At 49.1% G+C, this 22,230-nt stretch overlaps 2 protein-coding genes across 2 annotated transcripts; one reads left to right on the top strand and one right to left on the bottom strand.

Moving 5' to 3' along the window:
- The first annotated feature begins 676 nt into the window (after positions 1–676).
- Positions 677–9,970, top strand: dvl2 (dishevelled segment polarity protein 2). Its single transcript, XM_086105434.1, has 15 exons — positions 677–1,157; positions 2,252–2,321; positions 3,254–3,402; positions 4,089–4,198; positions 4,302–4,431; positions 4,505–4,595; positions 4,688–4,757; positions 5,668–5,807; positions 5,906–5,982; positions 6,071–6,138; positions 6,222–6,356; positions 6,443–6,574; positions 7,015–7,191; positions 7,397–7,621; positions 8,447–9,970. The coding sequence occupies exons 1-15, from the start codon at positions 997–999 to the stop codon at positions 9,010–9,012; spliced, it is 2,301 nt and encodes a 766-aa protein (XP_085961560.1). The 5' UTR covers positions 677–996; the 3' UTR covers positions 9,013–9,970.
- A 935-nt stretch (positions 9,971–10,905) lies between these two features.
- LOC147209469 (actin-related protein 2-like) lies at positions 10,906–15,193 on the bottom strand. Its single transcript, XM_086105433.1, has 9 exons — positions 15,075–15,193; positions 14,085–14,195; positions 13,860–14,018; positions 13,662–13,791; positions 12,760–12,896; positions 11,762–11,911; positions 11,546–11,691; positions 11,262–11,394; positions 10,906–11,125 (listed from the first exon to the last, which is right to left on the bottom strand). The coding sequence occupies exons 1-9, from the start codon at positions 15,120–15,122 to the stop codon at positions 10,955–10,957; spliced, it is 1,185 nt and encodes a 394-aa protein (XP_085961559.1). The 5' UTR covers positions 15,123–15,193; the 3' UTR covers positions 10,906–10,954.
- Positions 15,194–22,230: the final 7,037 nt, after the last annotated feature.

The raw sequence follows: 22,230 nt of genomic DNA, 5'->3' as shown, positions 1-22,230 counted from the left end.
TTTATTAAAAACTGAGAAAAAAAAAATATATACACACACACAGTATATATATATTTTCTTCAATGCTTTTGCTTTGCTATACCGTACACTTTTTCAGTGCTTTGGTTCTGTTTTTCCACAAGAAAAACTCTGATATGACATTGCACTGGTGTAATTTAAAACGTTGCTGTCATGAGGGGGTTGGGAACAAGAAAATGCTTAGAATGTATCTCTCATTTATTACATATGAGAATTTAAAATTTTGGTTGACATTTTCGAAAGGATCATGGAAGGTGACATGTTTGAGCTGCTTTCGCGGGCCACATAAAATGGTGTGGCGGGCCAGATATGGCCGCCGGGCCTTGAATTTGACAGATGCGCTCTACGTTCTCTATCTTAACATGTTTTCATATATTTCACGTGACATTGCTATCTTTTTTCTGAAAGACAAGTAACAAGAATTTGTTTCGCTTTGCAGTGCTAGAATCCGTTGATGTCATTTACGGATTCTAGCCCCGCATTTCAATTCATCTCCCCGTCGGCAAAAAATTGTTTTCATTAAGGGGGGGAAAAAAGTAGGCAAGATCGTCGTGGGGAGCGTACGTAATGAAAATGGGGCGTGCGTGATGACGCCACACGCCGCGTTGGCTCACGCAAAAAAAAAAGTGAAAACTTTTCGGTGAACCCCCTGCCCCCACCCCCACCCCATTCCCTTCCCCGTGTGTTTTTGTTGGGGGGCAAAATTGCTCCGTAGTCGGTTCGCGTAAATGTGCCAATTCGTCCGCTGTTGTCGGTAAAATGTGAGTGCAGACTTTCGTTGGCGGCGACGAGACGAGGGTGGCGGTCGAGTGAAAGAAACAAACAAAAAAAAAGAAAGAAAGAAAAAGAAATCCGAGCGGCCGCCATCGTTTCACCTCTGCCGTCTGGTTAGCCAGCTAGCTTGCGAAAGGCTAGCCGCCGCAACTCTTGCGGGCGACTTCGGCAAGGAGCACAAAAGCGAGCGAAGCGGCCTCGGACATGGCGGAAACCAAAATCATCTATCACATCGACGAAGAGGAGACTCCGTATTTGGTCAAGATTCCCATCGGCGCCGAAAGTATCACCCTGGTGGATTTTAAGCAAGTCTTGAACAAGCCCAACTACAAGTTCTTCTTCAAATCTATGGACCAGGACTTCGGGTGAGTTCCAGTACGCGTCCTCGAACTTGCAAAAGGAGAAAAAAAAGTTTGCGATGAAATCTCAAGCGAAAAGTTGCCCCCAGCGTGGAGCTGCGTGGGCATCGTGATCGTCGATCCCAGCAAACATCACCATTAACAGGGCGGGGGAGGGGGGTTACCTGTACAACGCGATTTTCTTTGCGCGCACACCCTACATCTCGGGGTAATGTACTGTTTTGTTGTTGTTGGGGAGGGGGGGGTGTTAACACCCCCTTTTTCCCTTCACCTCACCATGGACGCAACAAGCTCCTCTCTATCGAGTCATCTTTTCGTGCCGGCTGCTAATCCTGCTGCAGAGGGACGCGTGATCTACTTGTGAGCCCTCGTCCCCTACTTGGGACGGACATACAGTAGATATGAACCATCTCAATCCATTTTCACCATGTGGGACCAACCCCACCCCCACACACACGCACACACGCACACACAAATTAATGTCGATGGCATTTGCATTCGTCGTACGCTAGAGACCTAAAAGCTAAGTGGTGTGGCTGTTTTTAATATGGCGTGTGGAATTGTCATTTATCATCCGTGGTGGCCGACGGGTTGGCACATTGGTCTCACAGTATCGAGGCCCAGGGTTCGATTCCAGGATCTGGCCTTCCTGTGTGGCAACCAGTTGAGGGTGTACCCCCACCTGCCCCCCCGTGACTGTCTGTGACTTTAACCACAGGCATTACGATTTGCCCGGTGGGCGAGTGGTTAGCGCGTCAACCTCACAGTGCAGATGTTATGGGTTCGATCCCGGCTCCGGCTTTCTTGTGTGGAGTTTGCATGTTCTCCCCGGGCCTTGGTGGGTTTTTTCCGGGTACTCCGGTTTCCTCCCACATTCCAAAAGCATGCGTGTCTGGTTGATTGGGCACTCCAAATTGTCCCTCGGTGTGAGTGTGAGCGCGGAAGGTTGCCGGTCTCTGTGTGCCCTGCGATTGGCTGGCAGCCGGTTCAGGGTGTCCCCCGCCAACTGCCTGAAGGCAGCTGGCATAGGCTCCAGCACACCCCGCGACCCTTGTGAGGATCAAGCGGATCGGATTTTGACCTTTGTTTCTCCGTTTCAGGGTGGTGAAGGAAGAGATTTCAGACGATGGCGCCAAGTTGCCGTGTTTTAATGGACGTGTGGTATCCTGGGTAAGTACCGGTACTCTCTTTCAAATGCGACTTTCCACAACCGCTCTTGGTTTTCGCCGCGACCCCCAAAGATACACCAAATCCTTAAAACCTCTTTCCAGACTGAGGTGGCTGAAATTTGTCAAAAACTAGCGCCGGAACGATTTTTTTTAAGGCAGTTTCCGATATTTGACAGGGAAAAAAATGATTAGACCCCATCCCCCGAGTTTCGATGGACTGGACGTCTACTAGCGAGAAACTAATTGAAATTCATAACAGAAGGATGAACAGGTTGGTGATCAGGGCGGCTTTCTTCCTTCAACATCAGCTTCCTCGTCGCCCTGCCTGGATCTAACGTTTAAAGGAGAGACGGAACACTGCGAGCGGACTTGGCCCGGTTGAGCAGGTTTGAGGCTCAAGCATCTGTTAAGTGCATAAGAATGAAGGGAGCTCTTTAAAACAAATGGACCCGGGGTGGGGGGCGATATGTGAGCCGCGATATGCGAAGAGGGGTGGAGGGAGCCCAAAAGACAGCGGAGGCTCCGTGCTCACGCCGCCTTTGGGCGGGTGAGCGTGTGGCAGGGCGGGGGCTGATGGGCGGGCCCCAAAACGGCCGCTCAACTCCATTTGGTGGACTTGAAGAAGGCCGACCGCCTGTCCGGTAAACGCGCGGCGGCTCGGATGCAAGGCGCAAAGCGAGTGTTTGCGCTCGCAGGCAGTCGCGTGGTGTACGTTCAACCCGAGCGTCGGCGGGCCTTCGTTTGACCAAAGTCGTGCGGCTCAAAAAGGAAGCATCGCATTTCAGTGATCCCCGTAAGACGTCCCCCCGTCAAAATAGTGCTTCCATGTTCGAAAAAAAATGGCCATCTTACCTCTTGATCGGTCCTTGTGGCAACCCCCCCCCCCCCCCCCCCCCGGCTAATTGATGACTTTGCCTTTGTTTTTGACGTCAGCTGGTGTCTTCGGACGCTCCGGCGGCAGAGCCGGCGGCTCTTCCCGTTGTGGAGACGTCCAGCCAGCCGTCGCCCCCTCCGCCGCCGCTGCCGCCCCCGCCGGCCGAGAGAACCGGGGGCATCGGGGACTCCAGACCGCCATCCTTTCAGTAAGGAATCTAAAATGAACCCCCTGAAAGCTCACGTATGATGTCAAAGACAAAAATTTCCACTGTCATCGCCGCATATTTTCTTAGATAGAGGCTGTCAAACTCGTTTTTGGCGCGGGCCACATTTTAGTTACCGTTTCCCTTGGAGGGCCGTGATGACTGAAACTATGTCAAGAAGTCAAGAATAACGTTTTAGTCAACTGTTGTTTCAGGAACTGTCATGAGAGGTTTGGTCACAAGAAAATGCTTACAATATCGCTCTCATTTATGACATATGAAAATTTAAAATTTTGGTCCACATTTTCGCAAGTATGTGTGCAAGTAAGTATGAAGTTTTCATTGATTTGCTTTCGCGAGCCTTGAATTTGACACCAGTGTCTTAGATGGTCTTTTATTTTCAATTTTTAAAGCGTCTTGTGATCATTTTTATTCACGATGAAAATGGTTATTTTGTTAGTTCTGGTGACCTAAAATAACTTTGGCGACGAGCACTTTTCAAGTTGGCCGGTCGACGCTGGGCCGCCGGAGTTTCGGCCTCCATCATCAAATGACAACTTTTCTCTCGGGAGGGTCACGAGATGTGCCGTTGCGCGACTTGACTTGACCCAAGACTGGAATTCTTTGACAAACGGACAATGAAAATAAAGATGTGTCTGGCGCACCTTTTGATCCCACGTCTCCCGCAGTCCCAACGCGACGGGCAGCGTGGAGACTCTGGACGAGCAGACCGAAACGGAGTCGGTGGTTTCCTTCAGGAGAGAGAGACCTCGGCACAGGGAGAGCGCCGAGCAACACGGTGAGCTATCGAGATGTGGCCTGCAGCCCCTCTCGCGATGCAATCAAAGAACGGCGTTTAAAACAAAAACCAAAACCCCGACATCGGGTCGCTCCCTTTTCAGGATCTCGCGTGAACGGCCAGAGTCGCCTGGAGCGGCACTTGGCCGGCTACGAGAGCTCCAGCACCATGATGAGCAGCGAGCTGGAAACCACCAGCTTCTGCGACTCCGAGGACGACGACACCATGAGCAGGTGAGGCGCCGATCATGCCGCCGAGAAATTCTCCTTTGCGCCCCCCCCGTGTATTGGACTCGCCATTCTTTAGGTTCAGCAGCGCGACCGAACAGAGCACAGCCTCCAGACTCTTGAAACGGCACAGACGACGCAGGAAACAGCGCCCCCCTCGCTTGGAGAGGGTACGAGCTCGCCGCTCTGGTCTGATGGCCTCTGTCGAATGTTGTCGTTCTTTTCACTTGAGGAAGAAAAAAAAAGCCGTTTCCTCTTCTAGGCTTCCTCCTTCAGCAGTGTGACGGATTCCACAATGTCCTTGAACATCATCACTGTCACCCTGAACATGGGTATGCATCTTCCCTTTTGTTGTTACGGCCGTCAATGTCAAGATTGCCGTTGTCGTATTCATCATTGATTTCTTATCCGGTGCTCTGAAAGGCTTTTATTTTTTATTTTATTTTTTTGTACATGTCGCTTAAGCAGGCGCAGTTCAAAGGTGACACGCGGGCGTTCTTTTCCAACAGTCCGGTTTCCCCACTGTCTGTTAAAGTGGCTCGCCGTTTAGCTACGATAGGAAAAGGCATGAGGCAACCATTGCGAACCGATGGCTTAAAAAGTGAGCTAACTGTGCCGCCATCTTAGCAAAGCTGAGTTCCGTTTCACCACCGAGGCCTGATTCGCGCCAAATCGTATTTGTCAGACAAAATGAAGGAGGCTACCACATCTCAAAACCAAACACTTTGTTCCTCCTTCCCAAGACATTCTAGAACAAATGATAAAGCAGAAAATCTATCCGTTGGCAAACGGTTTCGACGGCATCTCCGGAGTTCTGAGCAAACGATGAAAGAACAGCGGTGAACCCTTTTGTTCGAGTGGTCGGTCAGGCAAAAGTCCTCGATGACGAAGCTTACAAGAGGTCACAAAAGCAGCTGAATGAGATCCACACACCTTCAGGCCTGGCTGACCTCGTTTAAGGACGCTGATCGTGACTGGGCAAAAATGCCAGCCATCCCTTTCCGACAAATATTTGGTGGTCTGATGAGACCAAAGTTGAATTTGAAAATTTGAAACATGAATGTTGATGGCAGTCTGATGGCCTGGGGCTGCCTGCTCCTTCAGGACCTGGACTAGTTCCTGTAAGTCAGGCATGTCCAGCTCCGGGCCTGGGGGGCCGCCGTCCTGCCCGTTTTTCCAGCTCTCCCGGCTGCAACGCACCTGATTCAGATGATCGGCTCATTTGCTTTTCCCACTGTGCAGAGAAGTACAACTTCCTGGGCATCAGCATTGTGGGCCAAAGCAACGAAAGGGGCGACGGCGGCATCTACATTGGCTCCATCATGAAGGGGGGAGCGGTGGCCGCGGACGGACGCATCGAACCCGGTGACATGCTGCTGCAGGTGAGGCTGCAAATTGGCTCGCTTTTCCGCTGCGAGTTTCACCGATACAGAGCCGTTCGTTCCCGTTTGTTTCATGGCGTCCTTTTCACTGCCGCAAGGTCAACGACATCAATTTCGAGAACATGAGCAACGACGACGCGGTTCGCGTGCTGAGGGAGATTGTGCACAAGCCGGGGTGAGTTGCCGGCTTTGTAAATTGACTCCAATCCAAGGAGCCACGACGGCGGCGCTAATGAACTGCGTCATCGGCGTTTGCTTGCCAGGCCCATCATCCTCACGGTGGCCAAGTGCTGGGACCCGTCTCCGCAAGGCTATTTCACCCTGCCGCGGAGTAAGTCGCAGAAAAGGGCCGGTCGGTCAACGCTCGTTGACGTTTCTCTTTTTTTTTGACGAGCGCGCCTTGTCGCCGCGCAGATGAACCCATCCGGCCGATTGACCCGGCGGCTTGGGTCAGCCACTCCGTAGCCATGACTGGCGCCTACCCGGCCTTCCCGGGCAGCTCCTCCCTCAGCACCATCACCTCCTCCTCCTCGGTCACGGAGACCGAACGTGAGATTCCAATTGAACTTCTTTTCGCAACTCAAAACCGTTGTGCTTTCTTTGTGACTTCAAAAATCTTTGCTTTTTCTCCACAGGGTTTGATGACTTCAATCTGTCCCTGCACTCTGACATGGCGTCTGTCGCCAAGGCCATGGCCTCACCGGAGTCGGGCCTGGAAGTCAGGGATCGCATGTGGCTCAAAATCACCATCCCCAACGCTTTCCTCGGTAAGAGAGCCGCACGGCCGTCGGCGAAGCTCCGCCGCACATCGCATGACTTTGCGGGGGTAGGCCTTATGTTCCAGGAATTAAAACCTCGTGATTTCTCTGAGGGAGGGAGTTAGGGAGGGCGGGGGACAAAGTACCAATGTGTTGAGCGCTTGTCTTGACTGAAAACATCTGTTAAATTGGAATCACCTGCAGCTGACTCACGTGGAGCAATAAAATACAATTTTATGGATAGATACATTTCTATCAAATCCACCCCTTGTGCTCATTTTTCATTCTTTTCAAACGGCGATGTTTTTAGTCGGTTTGCATTTCTTTTTGGGACTCGCGGCCTCGGCCGCTGATCCGTTGGCTCCTCCGCTCGCCGCACGGGGAGGGGGGGGGGGGCGCTCTTTCGCTCGTGCAAAGCTCGTCTTAATTTGCGCCGCACGTGTGACCAGGCTCGGATGTGGTGGAGTGGCTGTTTCACCACATCGAGGGATTCCAGGACCGCCGTGAAGCCAGGAAGTATGCCAGCAATCTGCTGAAGGCCGGCTTCATCCGTCACACGGTCAACAAGATCACCTTCTCGGAACAATGCTATTATGTCTTCGGAGACTTGAGCGACTGTGACAATTGTAAGTAGCGTCGGCCGCGCTCGCGGCGTATTGCTTTTATGCACTGTTCGGAAGGGCCGGACACCTTTTTCAGACCTCGGCGGCAAGGAACAGATTGACTCGGTGGCGTTAAAATGCCGCACGCGGAGCAGCCAAGCGTTGCCATCCAAGAGAGATTGACGCGTCTTTTCCCCTTTCCAACGAGCTTTGCTCCTCTCGCGCACAGACATGGCCAACCTGTCCCTGAATGACAACGACGGCTCCAGCGGGGCCTCGGACCAGGACACCTTGGCCCCGCTGCCCCTCCCCGGAGCTTCACCGTGGCCCGTGATGCACACGTTCCCTTACCAGCCCTACGCCGGCCATCCGTACTCCAGCCAGCCGCCGCCGTACCACGAGCTCACCAGCTACAGCTACACTCCAGGAAGCGCCGGCAGTCAGCACAGCGAAGGTAAGCGTCAGCGGTTAGCTCGGACTTTGTTGGTTTAGTTGAGGTGAACTTTTCGTGCCGAGCAAAATCTCTGCCATGGAGCTTCTCGGGGATCGTTTTTCTTGGGGCCGTTATATCGGCCAATCCTGGAGCCTATTCTAGCTGACTTGGGGCAGGAGGCGGGGTACACCCTCAACCGGTCACCAGCCGATCGCAGGGCACATGTACACAAACAACCATCCACGCTCACACTCACACCTGGGGACAATTTCGAGCGTTCCGTTCACCCGCCGTGCATGTTTTTGCAATGTGGGAAAAAACGGGCCTACCCGGAGAAAAGCCACGCAGGCCCGGACAGAACATGCAAACTCCACGCAGGAAGGCAGACGCCGGATTCGAAGCCCGAATCGTACATGCTCGCCTGTCGATCACCGTGCATCTTCTCTGTCTCCCTCTCTTCAGTACCCACCCCCGCCCCGCCCACCTTCACCTTGAGGCGCATGCCAAATGTCATTTTTAGAGGAAACAATATTTCCTGTTGGAAGATCCGGCACGTTTGCATGAGGAAAGGAACTTGATGGTTCTGACAGTTGTACGGCCTCACACAGGCGCCGTGGCATCATTTGGCAAGGAGTTAAAAATAATGTCCAACGTCAAATTTTGGCCACAGGGCAATTTTGCGTCGACTTCTCTCTTTTTTTTCTTTTTTTTTTTCCCTCGCCCCAGCCGATTGTGAAACCGCATAGTGCAGTTGTGTCGTCACCTCATCCTATCCCAGCCAGCCAAGCACAGAGCTGAGGTCGAACCCATTGGGGTGTGATGTCGTTGTCTTCCGTCTGCCCTCAGGGAGCCGAAGCAGCGGGTCGACGCGAAGCGAAGGCGAGCGCCGCGGCCGCGGCGGCAAAGGGCCCGGCAGCACGGCGGCCGGCGAGGAGAAGTCTCTCTGCGGAGGAGACGGCGGCGGGGGCGACTCGCGCTCCGGCAGTGGCAGCGAATCGGAATACTCCACTCGCAGCAGTCTGAGGCGGGGCCACGGCTCAGCCGCTCCCAGCGAGCACAGCCACGCTTCCTCCCAGCGCTCGCATCATCACCGCATGCCCCAGCCCCCCCACATGTCCCCCTACCCTCCAGGCATCATGCCGTACAACCCCATGATGGTGATGATGGTCCCGCAGCACCCGCACCCGGCCATGGCGAGCGGCCACACCCTCCCGCACGCGCACGCGCCGCCGCTGCCGGCGGCGGCCGTGCACCCGACGCTGCCGCCGCCCCTCTCTTCAAGTTCGGCCGGACCCCCCGGCGCACCGCCCACCCGCGACTTGGGCTCCGTGCCCCCCGAGCTGACTGCGTCCCGCCAGTCCTTCCACCTGGCCATGGGCAACCCCAGCGAGTTCTTCGTGGACGTCATGTAGCCGTCACGCCGAGTCGGCGTCCGGCTCCGCTCATCCGGCCGGCGGCAGGCGGTTGTTTGTGCTTCTCGCCGGGGCCGATGGGATGGAAGGCACTTGTTCCATAATTTGGTGAGAACAGGGTTAAATATTGACAAAGCAGCATCGATTCCGACGGTCGATGTGGAATAGAGGCGCGGCGTCGTCTCATCCGATTCCTTTCACAAAGTCCCACTTTAGTTGCGTACCAAATCTCGTGTTGGATATGACCAGTCTCAGTCATTTTTGGTTTTTGCGCGCCTTCTCTGGGTCATCGCCCATTTCCACTTGGTCCCATTGTGACAGATTTTCCATCGGGATGCCGCGGCTATCCACACTGTATGAAAATCAGTCCAACGCGAAAGGTTATGAAGACATAATGTGCCGGACGACGGATTAGATCCTGGCGGGACGCCGTTTATCGTGCCCGAGGTACTCGCACACTCCAGGGACACGCTTTGTACGCCGTTGTTTGACAATGACCGTGTTTGTGTGCGTGTTTTCCGAATATTCAACAGCACGCTGCACCAACCTCGAATGTGAAAGACAAAAAGGTCCAACAAAGGTAGCCAACTTTTGCCTGGTGACGACTGCGTTGCGTTGTCACTTAACTAATTGTGAAGTGTACTGTGCAGCGGCTGCTTTGTGGGTAAAAAGAGACCACGCAGAAAGCGGTACGTAAAACACACACTAATTGTAGATGTTAACTGTGATCCGCAAGCCTCATAACACTTGTTTTGTGTTACAGTACTGACTCGTATTATATACACATTTCACTTTTTGGTTGGTTTTCTTTTTTTTACGAGTGACTATAGAAATCTTGTATAACCCAAATATCAAGGTGCGAAATGAATTGTCATCGTTGTAAGGCGCGAGATTGCATTTCTCTTTGATTTCATTCTGATACCTTTTGTGTTAAAAGAATAAAACTTCATTCTGATGATCTGCTTTTTCTGTAGTTGAATTTTATTGATAGTTTTTTAACAGAGTGTGCTCCCGTGCGCATGTACGTGAAGCCCTTTGGCCCTTCCTTGCATTTCTAATTGCAAAAAAAAAAAAAAGCGACGTGATTGAAGTCCTCAAAATGGCGGCGAGATCCGCACGTCCTCACCAGCAGTCGCTCCCTCTAGTGGCTCTTTAACTCTGAGACGCCCCGCCCCAGTCTTTCGAAGAGCCAATCATAAGTCGTCCTTTAGTCCGCGCACCCCAAACGCGTCTTCCAGGAAGTGAAAAAACGCAGTTCATGGCGGGGAGCCCCAAAGGACGACTTACGATGTTTTCGCGAGTCGCTAAGGCTTGTTTCTATTTTTCCGCAAGTTTCGCTTTGCGGTATGGTTTATTATTTTTCTTCATTGGGTTTCGATTGTGGAACGTATACGATTTTTATGCAACTTTTTCTCTTGACCATTCTGTCCGCTTGTCCTTACCGTTGAGCAACAAGTGCGCTCACTCAGTGGGCCACCATTTGCTCTGTCGGTGGGTTCCACCAACTCTGATGTCCCTCTCCAGTTGTTCATCAGTGCCACCAGGGGGCCACATCGGACCGCGCATTCATTCCGTTACCCTCAAACTCACCGTTAGATGGGGACAGATACTGCCCCCCCCCCCCCCCCCCAGCAATAAGAGTCATTGTTTACTAGAACAAGCCTGGCATGGCCACTATAGCGAGCATGTGTGTCGTGCAAATTGTTACCCCCCCCCCCACACACCCATTCGCAACAAGACGGATTCAACACCCAATTCAGACTAGTATTATCTAACAAGCACAAATAATAGACGAAGACTTATTTACTAAGTCATTGATATAACAACCCCTTCAGAATCGGGAGTTGAATCAGCACGCCTTTTCCGAGTGTGTGGGAATAAATAAAGGTTATCTTATCTTTCGTCAAGGTTTATTTCAAATGAACGATGGTTGGCGGCGCTTTTATCTGACGCCGCCTCCCAGTTTCTGCAGCACGCCAAGGCCTCTCTCCTGGTACTCGGCTCTGCTCAGCCAGAAGGATTCTTTGTCCTTCATGATGTTGGCCAGCACGGCGCCGCCCAGGAACACCATGTGTTTGCGGCGCGGGGGGTCCTCGATGCGAATCTTGAACCTCTGCGGGGGACGAAGTGCAACAACTTTTAGAACCCAAGACTATGAGGGGACCCTCGGGTACCTATTTTCGCTTTAACCCCCTCTATTTGATGAAAATGATTTCATGCGCACGCTCCCAATGTTTGTGGCGTCTTACGGCCAACTTGTGCGTGTCTCCATCCAGAACCCTCTCCAAGTAGAGCTGCTTGATCTCTCGCTCCAGTCGGGACGGGAGGCCGGGGTACATGGTGCTCCCCCCAGACAGGACGATGTGTTTATAGAAGTCTGCCCTGCGAACGCATCGGAAGCGGGGGCTTCACTCCGTGCGTGTGGACGACGCTGCCGACAGTCCACCGCAGAAGCGGTTGAGTGCCCATGACAAGTTTCCCTCGGGGGGACCAGAAAGTAGCACTGAAAAGAAATCTGCGCACGCGCGCGTACCTGAGATCGATGTCGGCCGCCTGGATGGTGTTGAAGAGGAGCTCGGCCACACCGGCCCCCTCCACGTTGATGAGGTGGGGCTGGAAGAGCGCCTCCGGGGCGCCGAACCTCTCGCCCCCGACCATCACCTGCCGGCCGTCCGGGAGCTGCGGCGGACGCGTCGATTGGACGTCGCCCGGGGGATGATCAAAGAGTGTCGGCGAAGGGCCGGCCTACCGTGTAGGACTCCACCAGGTAGGTGGTTTCCGTGGCGAGACGCTGCTCCTGCTCGATGTTGTATCCCACGTAGCACAACTTTTCCTTCAGCATGCGCACCGTCTCGAAGTCGGCCGAGTGGTTAAAGGCGTAGCCGCGCAGGAGCAGGAGCTGGGGGTCGCAAACGGGGTCAAGGACGTGACGTCGCCGTATCAAGTTTTCCCTACCGCTGCGTCACGCTTCTCGTACGATCGCGTAGAAGAAGCAACGTATCCAGTCGAAAGAAGAAGCGAGCCGCAGGGGTGCAAGACCGTCACCGCGTGCAACTTGCAAGTAGGCCAAACACCTTTCAAGCAACCGGTCAACCGAGGCCCAAAATACATTCCAAGCACGTTGAGTCAAGTCATGACTTGGTATAAGGTCTGACTCAAAGTCAAGTCGTGCACCGTTGCCGTGACAACACGCACTAAAGTGCCGAGGATTTTAGGGTGGGGTGGGGCTCGGGGGGGTTGTTTGTTTTCATTGATGCCGCGCTATTAAAGCTAAACGAAGAATACTTTCAAGCACGGTAGGAGATTTTTGGGAGCTCGTGGCTTGATGACGGCGTTGGCTGCGTGAGCTTGCATTAGCTTTGCAGGCATCAAAGATGGCGGACGCGCGCTTGCGGCGTAGCAACGGACTCAAGGCGGCATATGTGCCAGCGTCCAATGTCCACGTTGCTCGTGAATCAAAAGTCGACATCTGCGTGCCGCCAGCACTCGTCGTGAAGCGCTGGCTGATTTTTCATTCGTTGAATCTTAGGCCACCGTTAGCACAGCTAGCGAGTGTTGCTCTCGGTCCTCACCGGACGGACGCGGACGCTTTACTCGTGAGGCGAGACGGGAAGTGCGCTGTTGAGATCCGCATGCGGAATTGTCTTATTTTAGGAGTTAAATCAACAGCTTTCCTCATTTTTTAAGATGTGTTTCAAGCATGGCTGACATTTTCTTTTTTTTTTTTTTTTTTTTTGCTGCCCACACCTTGATGAGGTAACGCGTGATGTCCCGCCCAGCGATGTCCAGCCTGCGCGTCAGGTGCGGCAAAGAGTAGCCCTCGTACACCGGACAGATGTGGGTGACGCCGTCGCCCGAGTCCACGACCACCCCCGTCAGCAGACCTGCGGGTGCAAGTCTTTTTTTTCTCAAACTGGTTCTCAAGATAAGTACAAAAAAAAACCCTCAAGAAAAAGACAACCATCCGCACCTCCGCGACGACTGTTGAATGGCACGCAACAGTTTGAAGTGCAAAAAAAGGGCGGCCCCTCGGGTCACCGAGGTTGCGGGGCTCTCCGCGCTGCCTCGGCCCGTGTTTGTAAACACCAGATCTTGCGCGACCGGGACATCGATTCAAGGATCAAACGCCTGTCGCGAAGAATATTGCGGTGAAGCTCCTCGTCAGAAAGCGGCCGCTTGCGCAAAAAATACGCAAACATTGGAAACGTTGGACATTGCAAACGTTGGACATTCGAAGCGTTCCAAAGCCTTGAGAAGGTCACACGAGGAGTTCACCTGTCGAGGTTTTCGAAAGCCAAATGTCCCGAACTTTTTGTGATGAGGGTCGGCGGGATGGAGAAGAGTTTTCAGAAGTGACACCTTTTTTTGAGTCGATTTAAAAAATATAAATAAAAAAAAAGTTTGAACGCTCCAAAACTGTTGAAGTGATGCGGACACTTTCAGATGAATCCGGAAGGATCATTTGCCGAAAGTTGTCGTAAAGCCAACGCAACGGCTTCAATGCTCGACCGCACGAAATCCTTGTTTGGGGCCACCTCAAGCGATGAGGTGACGAGGCCTCGCACGGCGTCGATCGTCGGCACTAGTCGAAGCCGCAGCGCTTTCCGTTTTTGGGTGACGGCGGGGGGGCGAACAGCGGCGTGCCGTACCTTGAGCATAGAGCGTGAGCACCGCCTGGATGGCCACGTAGATGGCGTGGAACTGGTATTTCTCAAACATGACCTCGGCGATCTTCTCGCGGTTCTTGGTCGGGTTCATGGGAGGTTCCGTCAGCAGGATCTGCGCGCCACGGGAAGGTCTTAGCGCCGCGCCGCCGCCGCCGCGCGCCCGGGCGCCTCTCGGCTCACCTTGCAGCGGGACGGCTCGATGTCCAGCCTCTGGGGTCCGAAGGTGTGGTCCCACAGGTGGAGCATGTCGTCCCAGCAGCGCACCATCCCGTTCTCCATGGGGTACGCCACCTCCAGCAATGAGCGGCACTCGCTGGCTTCGTCGCCCACCATCAGGTCCTACGAGACGGGAGGAGGCGGGAGGCGCTGCGGTGACCTTTGCCGGGCTTCGCCCTTCTCACTTACCTTGATCTCGATGTCGCCCACTTTGGTGGTGGATCGAATGACCGGGCGACCAACCATGGCGGGAAAGATGTGCTCCGGGAAGTTGGAGCCAGCAAAGCCGCACTTGACGAACTACGGAAGAGGCGCCCGTCGCGCGTGGAATGAACAAAAGCAATGAGTTCTTGCTCACGGTTTGATTCGGACAAAAGCTTCACGCGGAGATGGAGCGCACGGATGTACTCGTCGGGACCAACTGTGAAATACTTTTTACGGTACAATGCCTCAATTTTTCCAGGAGTCCCGTCCCACAACGGCGCACACGCCCTCTTCCGTCTGTGTTCGTCAAGCAAAATCCCCAATGAAAGAAAAATCTGCCCAGGTGAACAGTTGGATTCCGCTTTGCGCGAGCTCCACGCGCGCTGCGCACAGAAACGGCGCCCGTGATCGAATACGCGTGACTAGAATACGTATCCAAGTCAATTGTCGGTGCGACGCGAGAGAGGATTTCGGTCGGTCATGAGAGTTGCACTTCGTACGATGAGCAGATCATTTTTCGTAGCCTGGAGCGCATTTGATTTAGCGCGTGAAAGCGTGTCGCTTATTTGCCGAGTGGGGAAAAAAAGTGCGCCACAGCATTTCAGAAGTCAGCCTGACAGTGTCTCACTGTAGTGACTGTGAGTTTGAACATTTTAGCGGAGCGCACAAGAGCATTTCAGTTGAGTGCGCAAGGCCGAGCTTGAAATTCCAAATCGGGCCCCATGAACGCCGCGCTGTGTTCCTTCCTTCCTTCTTTCCTTCTTTCGCCCGAGGGGCAGACGGCAGCGCATTCCGAGGCGAAGCCAGCAGCCCCTCCTGAAAAAGCGGCACCTGAGACGGAACTTCCGGACTCCCAGCCAACGGCGGCCCGGCCCCAGAGAGCAAGCAACAAGTCCGGACAGGCCGCCGCATTCTCACCTCGTCCGAACGCACGCAAAGTCAGAGCTCCGACGCGCAGGCGAGTATTTGACGTACCCCCGTTCCGTTGTCGCAGACCACCACTCTCCGGCCTTCGCTGTCCATCTTGGCTCCACTAACAGCTCCGATGTGCTGCCCACCTGGTCCGCGCAGGCTCGGCAACTGGGCGCGTCTTGTGGACCCGCCCGCTTTGGAGGCCGGCTTGGGTGGGACGCCAGCATCGCCGCCTCCTTTGCCTCATGTTTCTTCTTTTGAGTGCTGAATCTATGCCAGTGGTTCTCAAAGTTTTGACACCAAGTGCGCCCCCGCCCCAGAAAATACTTGGCTCTACCGTCGCAGCCTGCATCAAGACACAGTCGCAAACTGATTGTGGATGCTTCTTTAGTCAGCTTGACAACAATCAATATGCCAATAAACGTATCGGTTAATCGACAAAAAATGTCATCTCTCTCTCTCTATTCATTCATTCATTCACTCACTCACTCACTAGGGTCGCGTGGGTGCTGGAGCCTATCCCAGCCGTCTTTGGGCAGTAGGCGGGGGACACCCTGAACCGGTTGCCAGCCAATCACAGGGCACACAGAAACGAACAACCATTCGCGTTCACACTCACTACAATTTGGAGTGTACAATCAGCCTGCCATGCATGTTTTTGGAATGTGGGAGGAAACCAGAGTACCCGGAGAAAACCCTTTCGGTATAAGGACTATGTGAATGATAAAAGTAAATTGCACATTTGTTGAAGGAATGAAATGTTTTGTAAAAGATACGTTCATTAAATTTCAACATTTTCCAAATGTTCTTGTGCTTCTTTATACCAAAACAAAGGAGAGACATATTGTTTTGGTTGTTTATAGCAAAGTATGGTATCATTTTAATGGTCCGGCCCACTTGACATCTACCGAGGCCGTATGTGGCCCACCATGTGAAATGAGTTTGACACCAGTGATGTATAGTAAGGCGTTTTTAGCCGAAAAAAACAACCATGTACAGAAAGGCGTTTTTAGCCCAAAAAAAACGACCATGTATAGTAAGGCGTTTTTAGCCGAAAAAAACGACCATGTATAGTAAGGCGTTTTTAGCCGAAAAAAACGACATAGTATAGTAAGGCGTTTTTAGCTAAAAATACACGACATAGTATATAGTAAGGCGTTTTTAGCCCAAAAAAACGACCATGTATAGTAAGGCGTTTTTAGCCAAAAAAAACTACCGTGTATAGTCAGGCGTTTTAGCCCGAAAAAAACGACATAGTATAGTAAGGCGTTTTTAGCTAAAAAAACACGACATAGTATATTGAGGCATTTTTAGCTCGAAAAAAACGACATACAGCCAACTAAGGCGTTTTTAGCCCGAATAAAACGACATAGTATATAGTAAGGCGTTTTTAGCTAAAAAAACACGACATAGTATAAAAAGGCGTTTTTTGCTGAAAAAAACGACATAGTATAGTAAGGCGTTTTTGGCCGAAAAAAACGACCATGTATAGTAAGGCGTTTTTAGCTGAAAAAAAACGACCATGTATAGTAAGGCGTTTTTAGCCGAAAAAAACGACCATGTATAGTAAGGCGTTTTTAGACGAAAACAACGACCATGTATAGTAAGAGGTTTTTAGCCGAAAAAAACGACCATGTATACTAAGTCGTTTTTAGCCGAAAAAAACGACCATGTATAGTAAGGCGTTTTTAGCCTTACTATACTATGTGTTTTTTTTGGGGCTAAAAACGCCTTACTATACTGTCGTTTTTTTCGGCCTAAAAACGCCTTACGAAACTGTCGTTTTTTTACAGCAAAAAATGCCTTCCTATACTATGTCGTTCTTTTTGGGCTAAAAACGCCTTACTATCCTATGCCGTTTTTTTTCGGCCTAAAAACAATTTACTATGCTTTGTCGTTTTTTTCAGCAAAAAACGCCTTACTATAGTATGTCGTTTTTTTATTCGGGCTAAAAACGCCTTACTATACAATGTCGTTTTTTTCGAGCTAAAAACGCCTTCCTATACATGGTCGTTTTTTTTTGGCTAAAAGCACCTTACTTTACATGGTCGTTTTTTTCGGCTAAAAACGCCTTAATCTACATGGTGGGTTTTTTTGGGCTAAAAACGCCTTACTATACATGGTCATTTTTTTTCGGCTAAAAACACCTTAATAAAGATGGTGGGGGTTTTTCGGCTAAAAACGCCTTACTATACATGGTCGTTTTTTTCGTCTAAAAACGCCTTACTATACATGGTTGTTTTTTTCGGCTAAAAACGCCTTACTATGCATGGGGTTTTTTTTCGTCAAAAATGCTTTACTATACACGGTCGTTTTTTTCGTCTAAAAACGCCTTACTATACACGGTCGTTTTTTTCGTCTAAAAACGTCTTACTATACATGGTCGTCTAAATACGCCTTACTATACATGGTCGTTTTTTTCGTCTAAAAACGCCTTACTATACATGGTCGTTTTTTTCGGCTAAAAACGCCTTACTATACATGGTGTTTTTTTTTCGTCTAAAAGCGCCTTACTATACATGGTCTTTTTTTTTCGTCAAAAATGCTTTACTATACACGGTCGCTTTTTTCGCCTAAAAACGCCTTACTATACACGGTCGCTTTTTTCGTCTAAAAACGCCTTACTATACATGGTCGTTTTTTTCGTCTAAAAACGTCTTACTATACATGGTCGTTTTTTTCGTCTAAAAACGCCTTACTATACATGGTCGTTTTTTTCGTCTAAAAACGCCTTACTAAACATGGTGGGGGGGGTTTCGGCTAAAAAGGCCTTACTATACATGGTCATTTTTTTCGGCTAAAAAGGCCTTACTATACATGGTCGTTTTTTTCGGCTAAAAATTCCTTACTATACATGGTCGTTTTTTTTTCGGCTAAAAACACCTTAATATACATGGTGGGTTTTTTTGGGCTAAAAACGCCTTACTATACATGGTCGTTTTCTTCGTCTAAAAACGCCTTACTATACATGGTCGTTTTTTTCGGCTAAAAACGCCTTACTATGCATGGGTTTTTTTTTCGTCAAAAATGCTTTACTATACACGGTCGTTTTTTTCGTCTAAAAACGCCTTACTATACATGGTCGTTTTTTTCGTCTAAAAACGCCTTACTATACATGGTCGTTTTTTTCGGCTAAAAACGCCTTACTATACATGGTGGGTTTTTTTCGTCTAAAAGCGCCTTACTATACATGGTCTTTTTTTTCGTCAAAAATGCTTTACTATACACGGTCGTTTTTTTCGGCTAAAAACGCCTTACTATACATGGTCTTTTTTTTCGTCAAAAATGCTTTACTATACACGGTCGTTTTTTTCGTTTAAAAACGCCTTACTATACATGGTCGTTTTTTTCGTCTAAAAACGCCTTACTATACATGGTCGTTTTTTTCGTCTAAAAACGCCTTACTAAACATGGTGGGGGGGTTTTCGGCTAAAAAGGCCTTACTATACATGGTCATTTTTTTCGGCTAAAAATTCCTTACTATACATGGTCGTTTTTTTTTCGGCTAAAAACACCTTAATATACATGGTGGGTTTTTTTGGGCTAAAAACGCCTTACTATACATGGTTGTTTTTTTTCGGCTAAAAACGCCTTAATATACATGGTCGTTTTTTTCGTCTAAAAACGCCTTACTATACATGGTCGTTTTTTTCGTCCAAAAACGCCTTACTATACATGGTCGTTTTTTTCGTCTAAAAACGCCTTACTATACATGGTCGCCCTGCGATTGGCTGGCAACTGATTCAGGGTGTCCCCCGCCTACTGCCCGGAGACGGCTGGGATAGGCTCCAGCACCCCCCGCGACCCTAGTGAGGATCAAGCGGTTCGGAAAATGGATGGATGGATGGATATACATGGTCGTTTTTTTCGCCTAAAAACGCCTTACTATACACGGTCTTTTTTTTCGTCTAAAAACGCCTTACTAAACATGGTGGGGGGGTTTTCGGCTAAAAACGCCTTACTATACATGGTCGTTTTTTTCGGCTAAAAATTCCTTACTATACATGGTCGTTTTTTTTCCGGCTAAAAACGCCTTAATATACATGGTCGTTTTTTTCGTCTAAAAACGCCTTACTATACATGGTCGTTTTTTTCGTCTAAAAACGCCTTACTAAACATGGTGGGGGGGTTTTCGGATAAAAAGGCCTTACTATACATGGTCGTTTTTTTCGGCTAAAAAGGCCTTACTATACATGGTCATTTTTTTCGGCTAAAAACGCATTACTATACATGGTCGGTTTTTTTCGGCTAAAAAGGCCTTACTATACATGGTCATTTTTTTCGGCTAAAAACGCATTACTATACATGGTCATTTTTTTCGGCTAAAAACGCATTACTATACATGGTCGTTTTTTTTCCGGCTAAAAACGCCTTGCTATACATGGTCGTTTTTTTTCGGCTAAAAACGCCTTACTGTACATGGTCGTTTTTTTCGGCTAAAAACGCCTTACTATACATGGTCGGGGTTTTTTCGGCTAAAAACGCCTTACTATACATGGTAGTTTTTTTCGGCTAAAAACGCCTTACTATACATGGTCGTTTTTTTTCGGCTAAAAACGCCTTACTATACATGGTCGTTTTTTTCGTCTAAAAACGCCTTACTATACATGGTCGTTTTTTTCGTCTAAAAACGCCTTACTAAACATGGTGGGGGGGTTTTCGGCTAAAAACGCCTTACTGTACATGGTCGTTTTTTTCGGCTAAAAACGCCTTACTATACATGGTCGGGTTTTTTTCGGCTAAAAACGCCTTACTGTACATGGTCGTTTTTTTCGGCTAAAAACGCCTTACTATACATGGTCGTTTTTTTCGTCTAAAAACGCCTTACTAAACATGGTGGGGGGGTTTTCGGATAAAAAGGCCTTACTATACATGGTCGTTTTTTTCGGCTAAAAAGGCCTTACTATACATGGTCATTTTTTTCGGCTAAAAACGCATTACTATACATGGTCGGTTTTTTTCGGCTAAAAAGGCCTTACTATACATGGTCATTTTTTTCGGCTAAAAACGCATTACTATACATGGTCGTTTTTTTTCGGCTAAAAACGCCTTGCTATACATGGTCGTTTTTTTCGGCTAAAAATGCCTTACTACACATGGTCGTTTTTTTCGGCTAAAAACGCCTTACTATACATGGTCGGGTTTTTTCGGCTAAAAACGCCTTACTATACATGGTCGTTTTTTTCGGCTAAAAACGCCTTACTATATATACATGGTCGTTTTTTTCGGCTAAAAACGCCTTACTATACATGGTCGTTTTTTTCGGCTAAAAACGCCTTACTAAACATGGTGGGGGGGTTTTCGGATAAAAAGGCCTTACTATACATGGTCGTTTTTTTCGGCTAAAAAGGCCTTACTATACATGGTCATTTTTTTTCGGCTAAAAACGCATTACTATACATGGTCGTTTTTTTTTTCGGCTAAAAACGCCTTACTATACATGGTCGTTTTTTTCGTCTAAAAACGCCTTACTAAACATGGTGGGGGGGTTTTCGGCTAAAAAGGCCTTACTATACATGGTCGTTTTTTTCGGCTAAAAAGGCCTTACTATACCTGGTCATTTTTTTCGGCTAAAAACGCATTACTATACATGGTCGAATTTTTTCGGCTAAAAACGCCTTACTATACATGGTCGTTTTTTTTCGGCTAAAAACGCCTTAATATACATGGTGGGGTTTTTTGGGCTAAAACCGCCTTACTATACATGGTTGTTTTTTTCGGCTAAAAACACCTTACTATACATGGTTGTTTTTTTTCGTTGAAAAACGCCTTACTATACATGGTAGTTTTTTTCAGCTAAAAACGCCTTACTATACATGGTTGCTTTTTTTCGTTGAAAAACGCCTTACTATACATGGTCGGTTTTTTTCGGCTAAAAACGCTTTACTATACATGGTGTTTTTTTTCGGCTAAAAACGCCTTACTATACATGGTCCTATTTTTCGGCTAAAAACGCCTTACTAAACATGGCCGTTTTTTTCGGGTTAAAACGCTTTACTCTACTGTACATGGTCGTTTTTTTCGGCTAAAAACGCCTTACTAAACATGATGGGGGGGTTTTTCGGCTAAAAAGGCCTTACTACACATGGTCGTTTTTTTCGGCTAAAAACGCTTTACTACACATGGTCATGATTTTTGGCTAAAAACGGCTGACTATATACATGGTCGTTTTTTTTCGGCTAAAAACGCCTTACTATATACTTTACATGGTCATCTTTTTCGGCTAAAAATGCCTTAATATACATGGTTGTTTTTTTTCGTTGAAAAACGCCTTACTAAACATGGTCGATTTTTTCGGCTAAAAACGCCTTACTATACATGGTCGTTATTTTCAGCTAAAAACGCCTTACTATTCATGGTCGTGTTTTTTTCGGCTAAGAACGCCTTACTATACATGGTCGTTTTTTTCGGCTAAAAACGCCTTACTATACATGGTCGTTTTTTCGGCTAAAAACGCCTTACTATTCATGGTCGTGTTTTTTTTGGCTAAGAACGCCTTACTATACATCACTGGTGTCAAACTCATTTCACATGGTGGGCCACATACGGCCTCGGTAGATGTCAAGTGGGCCGGACCATTAAAATGATCCCATACTTTACTATAAACAACCAAAACAACATGTCTTTCCTTTGTTTTTGTATAAGATAAGATAAGATAAGATAACCTTTATTAGTCTCGCAATGGAGAAATTCCCAATTCACAGCAGCAAAGTTATGAAAGGAAGAAGTAGAAGAACAAAATATAGGAGCTGCTGGAAAGGCAGCCACTCTCGCGGCGCCATTTTGAAGTCAAAATAACAAAAATAACACAACACAACACATCGGACACAGACAGTCGTGCAATCTTCACCACTTTTCTGCATACACTTTGTTGTCTGAAGCGGTTATAGATGAAAGAGGAGAGGATCCAAGTGTCCTTTCACCAGTGGATCAGAGACGTCATGCTGAAAATGTGCACACGTCTGCTACAAGCTAAGTTTTGAAAGCAAACACGAAGCTATAGCGTCCATTGACGAAAAGAGATTAGTTCACTTCTCCTGTCCCACGTAATCCGCTTCAAACTCCAAGCCGCAACTCCCAGTTCCAAATCCGCATCGGCGCTCCGCGCTAACGCTCCTTTCTTCTCATCGTCGGCTCCTCAAGACTTACATCCATCCAGCCGCAGACCGTTCAACAGCACCGATCTCTCCGCTGAACAAAGCGGGGCTGTGAAAAATGC

The sequence above is a fragment of the Hippocampus guttulatus genome, chromosome 2 (assembly GCF_054856545.1).
Source record: "Hippocampus guttulatus isolate MCC_2025c chromosome 2, RoL_Hgut_1.0, whole genome shotgun sequence".
Lineage (NCBI taxonomy): Eukaryota > Metazoa > Chordata > Actinopteri > Syngnathiformes > Syngnathidae > Hippocampus > Hippocampus guttulatus.
This window is presented reverse-complemented; position numbering and strand designations above follow the sequence as displayed.

What these genes read in the sequence shown, in the direction of transcription:
- LOC147209469 (XM_086105433.1), bottom strand. Translation starts at nt 15,122, where the DNA reads ATGGACAGCGAAGGCCGGAGAGTGGTGGTCTGCGACAACGGAACGGGG. An exon ending in TCTGCGACAACGGAACGGGG is followed by an intron (nt 14,196 to 15,074) that starts GTACGTCAAATA and finishes CCTCTTCCGTAG; the next exon opens with TTCGTCAAGTGCGGCTTTGC. An exon ending in TCGAGCCGTCCCGCTGCAAG is followed by an intron (nt 13,792 to 13,859) that starts GTGAGCCGAGAG and finishes CGTGGCGCGCAG; the next exon opens with ATCCTGCTGACGGAACCTCC.
- dvl2 (XM_086105434.1), top strand. Translation starts at nt 997, where the DNA reads ATGGCGGAAACCAAAATCATCTATCACATCGACGAAGAGGAGACTCCG. An exon ending in ATGGACGTGTGGTATCCTGG is followed by an intron (nt 2,322 to 3,253) that starts GTAAGTACCGGT and finishes TTTTGACGTCAG; the next exon opens with CTGGTGTCTTCGGACGCTCC. An exon ending in TCCAGACCGCCATCCTTTCA is followed by an intron (nt 3,403 to 4,088) that starts GTAAGGAATCTA and finishes CGTCTCCCGCAG; the next exon opens with TCCCAACGCGACGGGCAGCG.